This window comes from Macaca nemestrina, chromosome 17 (genome assembly GCF_043159975.1).
Source record: "Macaca nemestrina isolate mMacNem1 chromosome 17, mMacNem.hap1, whole genome shotgun sequence".
In the NCBI taxonomy this organism is placed as follows: domain Eukaryota; kingdom Metazoa; phylum Chordata; class Mammalia; order Primates; family Cercopithecidae; genus Macaca; species Macaca nemestrina.
In genome coordinates this window covers 4,009,000-4,017,177 of record NC_092141.1, presented here as the reverse complement: position 1 = coordinate 4,017,177, position 8,178 = coordinate 4,009,000, and the positions used below count along the sequence as shown (strand labels likewise).

The following is an 8,178-nucleotide window of genomic DNA, read 5'->3' as shown; positions in this document are numbered from 1 at the left end:
AACATGGGCCAATTTTGGGGAGACTTTTAAGAGACAAAGGCAGGCAAGGCAAGTAACGTTATAAACCTACAGATTGCCCAGAGGTGATATATCAAGGCTCATCGTAAACTCTGGAAGACTTAGATCCAGCTTTTATCCCTTAAATGGCGTCACCTCCGATCAATTTCTATACCTCAGTTTCCTCATATATGAAATGGGGGTCATAATGGGATCTACTTCATAGAGTTGTTCTAAGGGTTCGAGCGCTTGGAAGTGTCTGGCCCATGGTGATCGCTCAGTAAAGGTGGCTTTTAGTACAGGTTTAGCCTCAAGGCGTAGCTACATTGTAACCCTTGACTACCCCGGTCTCCTCCAAGCTCCGTCGCTCCCGCAGGCCCCGCCCCCGTCCCCGCTCAGTCCCTCCTTCTCCTCCCCAGGTCCCGCCCGCGCAGCACGCCCGGGTTCCTCCCGCCACCAGGGGGCGGTGGCGCTGAGGGCGGCCTTCTGGCCGAAGCCGGCGGCGCTCTAGGTAGCTGCGGCGGCTCCTCTGTGGCCAGTGGCTGCGGCGCTCTAGGCGGCGGCCGTAAGGGGCGGGCTCTCGGTGGTGCGGCCGGCAGGCAGCTATGGCGGCCGTACGGGGCCTGCGGGTGTCGGTGAAGGCGGAGGCCCCGGCGGGGCCGGACCTGGGGCTCCCGTCCCCTGAGGCGGAGTCGGGTGTTGACCGTGGCGAGCCGGAGCCCATGGAGGTGGAGGAGGGCGAGCTGGAAATCGTGCCCGTGCGGCGCTCGCTCAAGGAACTGATCCCGGTACGGGCGGGGGTCGGGGGGCAAGGAGGAGGTCGCGGGGCTAGTGCCCAGCGCCGGAGGGGGCCGGAAGGGGCGGTGGCTGGAGCCCCAGCCGGGGAAGTCTGAGGAGCGGGAGAGAAGGGAGCCAGCGTCCTGGGGACGAGGGCGCCGGGCTGGAGGAGGGACGCGGAGCGGGAGAAAGGACGCCGGTGCGCCGGAAATGGGTGTTGAGGGGGCTGGAGGGGGTGGCGGAGAGCTGGGAGAGAGTTGAGGACCCCCCTCCGCTGCCCCCTCTGAGCCGTGCTGTGCAAAGGGGTGAGTGAGGAGTGTCTGGAGGGCTGAGATAAAGGGGGAGCCCTGGGCGGGAACAGAACCGGGAGCAGCCCAGAAGGAGCTGTTGGGTGGCGCCAGCAACCGGGTTTCTCCTGTGGGTCTTGCCCCGGAGGAATTTGTATCTGTGAAACATGGCACTCGCTCTTTCTCTTGGGAGGGCTGCACTTGTCAGCAGCAGAAACTCGCTGTTTCTGTCGTGACTTCAGGGTCATCTTGCGCCACCCGCCCCCCACCCCCCCCCACCCCCCCCACCCCCCCCCCGCCGCAGCTCCACTGGCACCTACACCGTGGCCCCAGCATCTCACTCTTAATGAAAGTAAACTAGCAAACGATCAATAGACGCCCTTGATCCCTCATTTACCGCGCTGGGGATGGTGAGGTGTTTTGCTTGTGACTTGGTGGCTGTAGATCCAGTTCTTAGAGCTGATTTGAGGCCTGGATGACTCCTCTTAATTTCTAACTTAATATGAACTACTTTTCACCACATGTCAACATATTTAGACTGAAGTTATGGAGAAAGGTTAAGGTATGATCGCTAGAGATGGCAAACGTTATTGATTATGATTAACAACAGCTAATATATTAGCATTTACCATTCACTACATTGTGTCACTTAAATATACTGGCCATGCACACCTTTAGTGCCAGCTGTTCAGGAGTCTGAGTTCCAGACCAGCCTCAGTAATATAGCAACACCCCTTCGAGGTCCCTCCTTTCGCCTCTCCCCATCTCAAAAACAAAACAAAACCAAAATAAGTATCACTGCAGTTGTGAAGTAGGTGTTGTCATCCTTTCAGTCATTCAGTTCAACATGGTTTTTGTTTTGTTTTGAGACGGAGTTTCGCTCTTGTTACCCAGGCTGGAGCGCAATGGCGCAATCTCAGCTCACCGCAACCTCTGCCTCCCGGGTTCAAGCGATTCTCCTGCCTCAGCCTCCTGAGTAGCTGAGCCCAATGGTGCGATCTCGGTTTACCACAACCTCCACCTCCTGGGTTCAAGTGATTCTCCTGCCTCAGCCTCCCAAGTAGCTGAAATTACGGGGGTGTGCCACCATGTCCGGCTAATCTTGTATTTTTAGTAGAGACAGGATTTCTCCACGTTGGCCGGGCTGGTCTCGAACTCCTGACCTCAGGTGATCCTCCCGCCTCTGCCTCCCAGAGTGCTGGGATTACAGGCATGAGCCACCGTGCCTGGCCAACATGTATTTATTGCATCCCCCACTATGTACCAAGACACAGCCCTAGGTGCTTGATCAAGATCAACCTCCCTGCTGGAGTGTATGCTCCATATAAACTCTCAATGACAAAAAGGAGCCAACCTTGTGAAGACTGAAAAGGGGTTCCCCCAGCCGGGGCAGTAGCAAGCACAGAGGGTCTGGGGTGGGTCCAGGATCGTTGCAAAGTTCTGTAGCGCTAATGGAAGGGCAGTAAAAGAGGTCAGGAAGGCAGGTAGATACCACGCAGGAAACTGGGACCCAGAGAGGTCAAGGAAACTATACAGTGTCCTGTAATTAGTGACCATCAGAGCTGAGGCTTCTGTCCTCGCTTGGTTTCCAAATCCCATCCCCTTTGCATTGCACTGTGCTGTATTTGCCTCAGGAATTCTAGGTGAGGCTGGACTTCTGCATTGAGGTGGAGGGTTGGGCTCCACCTGGTGGCTGGGCATGGGGAATTCGTTCAGACTAGGTTGGGGAGCTAAGTGACTGTGCTTCATCTTTTGACATTTTCCACAAAAGCCTTTAGATTTTTCTGTACATGGATACTTTCAGTTGATGGAATCACTTCAGGTTTTGGACAGGCTCTGCTCTTCTTATTGGAGTGGTTGATTGATACCATGGAATCACTGGGATGGGGCTTCTTAATAAAAGGTTGTCAGGGGTGGGGAAGGGTTTTGAAAAGAATGACTCTTCAAAAAGAACCAGACTGGCCAGGTGCGGTGGCTCATGCCTGTAATCCCAGTACTTTGGCAGGCTGAGACAGACAGATCACCTGAGGTCAGGAGTTTGAGACCAGCCGGCCAACATGGTGAAACCTCGTCTCTACTAAAAATACAAAAATTAGCTGGCCATGGTGGCACATGCCTGTAATCCCAGCTACTCAGGAGGCTGAGGCAGGAGCATCACTTGAACCCGGGAGGTAGCAGTTGCAGTGAGCCGAGTTTGCACCACTGCCCTCCAGCCTAGGTGATAGAGCAAGACTCCATCTCAAAACACAAACAGATAAACAAAAAGAACCAGACTCTGGGTGGTGGCTCATGCATGTAATCCTAACACTTTGGGAGATTGAGGCAGGAGGACTGCTTTAGCCCAGGAGTTGGAGACCAGCCTGGGCAACATAGGGAGACCCTGTCTCTACAAAAATTAAAAAAAAAATGAGCTGGGTGTGGTGGCATATTCCTGAGGGCCCAGCTACTGGGGAAGCTGAGGTGGGAGGATGGCTTGAGCCTGGGGAGTCAAGGCTGCAGTGAGCTGTGATCATTCTACTGCACTCCAGCCTGGTCAACAGAGCGAGACACTGTCACAAAAAAATAAAAATGAAAAAAAAATAAAAAAGAAGAACCAGCTGTCAGCCCGACTTTTATCATAGGTTTTTCCTCAATTGCTGTCTGAATTTCTCACCCTTCCCCTTTGTGTTAGGACACGAGCAGAAGATACGAAAACAAGGCTGGCAGCTTCATCACTGGAATTGATGTCACCTCCAAGGTAAGACAGGCTATGATTTATTTATTCGCTTGATAAGCAAGTGAACTTAATGAACTTGATCCCTAGGACTTAACAGTAAATATTTCCTCTTTTCTTTTGTTGCTGGATTTAAATTTTCTTTCTAAAAAAAAAAATGGTGTTATTGGCCGGGCACACTGGCTCATGCCTGTAATCCTAGCACTTTGAGAGGCCCAGCAAGTAGGTCATTTAAGACCAGGAGTTCGAGACCAGCCTGGGCAACATAGTGAGACCCGTCTCTACAAAAGATACAGAAATTAGCTGGGTGTGGTAGTGCAGGTCTGTAGTCCCAGCTACTCGGGAGGCTGAGGTGGGAGGATCACTTGAGCCTGCCAGGTTGAGGCTGCAGTGAGCTGAAATCATGCGACTGCATTCCAGCATGGACAACAAAAAAAAAGTTTGTGTTATACAACGATGTCTTCATGCATCCTGAAACGGTGCAGGCAGCATTTGTGTGTTCTTACAGCCATGAAAAGATAAAATCACTCTACCTAGATAACTGTGTTGAACCATTTCTAAGAAAATGTCCAGGATTGGGAATGCTTTTTTAAATGGTATGTCCATTTCTAAAAAAAAATATGTACTGTTTCCACTTGAAATGAAACAAAATATGAAAAGCGCCTGGCACATAGTAGGCAGCCCCCCTTTTTCCTTTTTCTTTTTTTTTCAGATGGAGTCTCGCTCTGTTGCCCAGGCTGGAATGCAGTGGTACGATCTAGGCTCACTGCAACCTCCCCCTCCTGGGTTCCAGCGATTCTCCTGCCTCAGCCTCCTGAGTCGCTGGGACGACAGGAGCACACCACCACGCCTGGCTAATTTTTGTAATTTTAGTAGAGATGGGGTTTCACTATATTGATCAGGCTGGTCTCGAATTCCTGACCTCAGGTGATCCACCTGCCTCAGCCTCCTGAAGTGCTGGGATTCCAGGCGTGAGCCACCACGCCCAGCATAGTAGGCCCTTAACAATCTTTATTCCTCATTAGCTGTAGACCCAGAAAAAGAGGACTTCCTGATTGCCTGGCTGTCTAAAGTCTGAAGCCCAAGTCAAGTGAATTATTCTCAGTACTTAAGACTATTGCCTTGTATCTAATGATTGCTATTACCAGATTACCACCTTCATTGTAACATCTCATAGAGTCAAGCCTATTATTTTCTTTATATGTAGTCAATACATGTAAGTTGCTTTAATCAGTGATGTTCCATTTTAGACCTTTTTTCTGATTTTAATGTGTAACGTTAAGTTTGGAACAGAATTTTGTATTACATTTCTGAATAATAATATATATTGCTGTATTGAATACATAAAAGCAAAATTAAAAATATATTTCATGCCTACCTTTTTATAATGCTTTTTTTTGTTTGTTTGTTTTTGTTTTTGTTTTTGTTTTTGTTTTTGTTTTGAGGCAGAGTCTCACTCTGTCACCCAGGCTGGAGTTCAGGGGTGCGATCTCGGCTTACTGCAACCTCTGCCTCCTGGATTCAATTGATCCTTCTGCCTCAGCCTCCCAGGTAGTTGGGACTACAGGTGGATGCCATCATGCCCAGCTATCGTTTTTATGGTTTATCTGTGTCTCTGTGTGTTTCCGATTACTTAAAGGCCAAAAACAAAACAAAACAAAAAATAAGAAAGAGAATTGGTCATCTTTTAGACAAGAAAAGAGAATAAAGTGAAAATATTTTCTCACTGTAATTTAAAAAGTAAACTCTTCTTAATCTTACACCGTTTGCCATTATATGAAACAGGTATATGGGAAAAGGGTGGTAGACTCAGAGTTAGTACTTTGTTTCTAAAGGAAGTAAATTGTTGTTTGTACTAGGAAGACTTCAGTGAAGCAAATGAGCATAGCTATTGGGAAATAACGGAAGTGTTACAATTTTACCGATCCCCACAAGCTCTGTATAGTCAGACCTTCAAATAGTGTGGTGAAGTCAATATACAATTAATGAAGGGGCCTGGGCACCGTGGCTCACATCTGTTATCCCAACACTTTGGGAGGCTGAGGCAGGCAGATCATGAGGTCAAGAGATGGAGACTATCCTGGCCAACATAGTGAAACCATTTTTAGTCTCTACTAAAAATACAAAAATTAGCTGGGTGTGGTGGCGGGCGCCTGTAGTCACAGCTACTCAGGAGGCTGAGGCAGGAGAATTTCTTGAACCCGCGAGTTGGAGGTTGCAGTGAGCCGAGATCGCGCCACTGCACTCCAGCCTGGCGACAGAGTGAGACTCCGTCTCAAAAACAAAAAACAAACAAACAAAACCAGTTAGTGAAGGGTTCCTAAGAGCCATCAGAAACCCACCTTTGGACCTGGGTTTATTTTAGCTCTTAGAAGAAACTTACAAAGCTGATTATTTTTTCAGTAAAGTGTCAATGGTTCTTACCACTTAAAGATGAAAACTGGTGATTCCATGGCCACAAGGCTGGAGGGGGAGAGAGTTTCTTTGCTTCAGTGTTGTTTTTGAACAGACTAGCTTTAGGGAGTGGACTGCTCAGGCAGATACGATGTGGAAGAGCATGACAGGTGTGACTGCCATTGCCCGCAGACAATGTGAAATGGTTGTAGGTGGGCTCCTAGAAATAGCACTGGAATCAGATCTACTCGCTTACTAGCTGAAGTATCTCCAGCAAACCTTTTTGCTTTTTTGTGCCTCCATTTCTGCCCCTGGAAAATGGGGATGTTGAAATTGTTTAGTTGTAATTTGTTAGCATCATCGATAATAACAAATGAAGTGTCATATAGCTTCATAAACTGTAAAGGACTGTTCATTCACTCAGCAAATGCTTATTGAGTTCTTACTATGTCCCAGGCACAGTGACAGGCTGTGTTAGGTTGGAGATGCTTGCAAATTGCAGCAATATTAACATACTGCCTCCCAGGCATTGAGTGTGACTGTCCAGGTCTCTGCAACAGTTTTTCAAGGTGTAGTGTTGCTTATTTCTTCTTGTTTATTTCAGGTTTGTCACTGACGCATCATGATGCATTCGTGATTTAATTTGCCTTCTCCATGTTTTACTACTTTCACTTTTTCTGTACTTTCTAGGAAGCAATTGAAAAGAAAGAGCAGCGAGCCAAGCGCTTCCATTTTCGATCGGAAGTAAATCTTGCCCAGAGAAATGTAGCCTTGGACCGAGACATGATGAAGAAAGGTATCGGGGAAATTTGTCCACATATCCCCAGAGAGCGACTTTTCCCTGCCATCGCCTCATGCTTCTGCCTTGCCTTGCATGTCCACTCCTTATCCAAACACTCCTGTGAGAAGGGACCTGTGAAGTCTCCATTTCTGAGGTCACCTGTTTAAAGTTCAGATGCTGTCAGCTGGCTCAGATGTTAGAGCTGGAGAATAAAGAGATTGTCTTTTCTGAGGGGGCCCAGAAAAAGTTACCAGTTAGTGGCAGAGCTGAGATTTGGACCTGTGCTTCTAAGGACCCTTACTCATTTTCTGCTTTTATCATCGAGGTGTTAACTTTTGTTTGCATTTAAATGTAGTGAAAGTGTATCACAGTGAGACTTCCTTTTCGGGGAGTTAGAGCAATTTTGAGATTGGTGGGGAAAAGCCATTAACACTTTTATTGATAATCTGAATCTGTTGGCCAGGTGTGGTATCTCATGCCTGTAATCCCAGCACTTGGGGAGGCCAAGGCAGGTGGATCTCTTGAGGTCGGGAGTTTGAGACCAACCTGGCCAACATGGTGAAGCCCCGTCTCTACTAAAAATAAACAAAAATTAGCCGGGCGTGGTAGCAGGCACTTGTAATCCAGCTACTTGGGGGGCTGAGGCGCAAGAATTGCTTGAACCCGGGAGCCGGAGGTTGCAGTGATCCGAGATTGCGCCACTGCACTCCAGCCTGGGCAACAGAGCAAGACTCTGTCTTAAAAAGAAAAAAATTCTGAATCTGTTGATAGTCTAAATATCTGATATATATAAACCACTCAATAACATCCTGTTGTCAGGGAAAGCTAAACTAATCCTGCCCTGAGTTTTAAGCCTGCCCTTACCGTTGGACTTGTGATTTGATTTGATCTTTGTGTTTTGTTGGGATATTTTGCTCCCTAGAACTCACCCCGAGTTATCATCTGTAGTAATCTGCCACAGTTTTCTAAAGCAATTTATACATAAAAGGAAAAATTACTACTTTTTTAGTGAGTCTATGTTCTTTATTAATCTACTCTAATATAAATCCATGAATGCAGAATTGTTCCCTGTGTGGCATTTGCAAATTCGGGCGTTCATAAAGGGTTTAGTAGGCAGCCTTCTGACGGCATGTTAAAGGCCTGTATTGTATGAGCTTCTCTAGCCTTGTTCGGTTGATAAAAGCAAAAGCTCTGTGAATACATTGAATGAATGAAAGCATAGCTGCTAT

General features: G+C 47.8%; 1 protein-coding gene across 7 annotated transcripts in view; it reads left to right on the top strand.

Moving 5' to 3' along the window:
* The first annotated feature begins 581 nt into the window (after positions 1-581).
* LOC105471977 (nuclear cap binding subunit 3) overlaps positions 582-8,178 on the top strand; it is a 62,199-nt gene continuing 54,602 nt past the window's right edge. For 6 of the 7 annotated variants that reach the window (XR_011615326.1, XR_011615324.1, XR_011615325.1 and 3 more), the window contains exons 1-3: positions 582-785; positions 3,733-3,798; positions 6,859-6,964. Coding sequence is in view for 3 of the 7 variants with exons in the window: in XM_071082155.1 (XP_070938256.1) it covers positions 603-785; positions 3,733-3,798; positions 6,859-6,964 (355 nt within the window). In the remaining 4 variants the exon portion in view is untranslated. Of the gene's footprint in view, positions 786-961; positions 1,080-3,732; positions 3,799-6,858; positions 6,965-8,178 lie in introns of those variants that run through there. The other variant, XM_071082156.1, reaches the window with a different exon arrangement.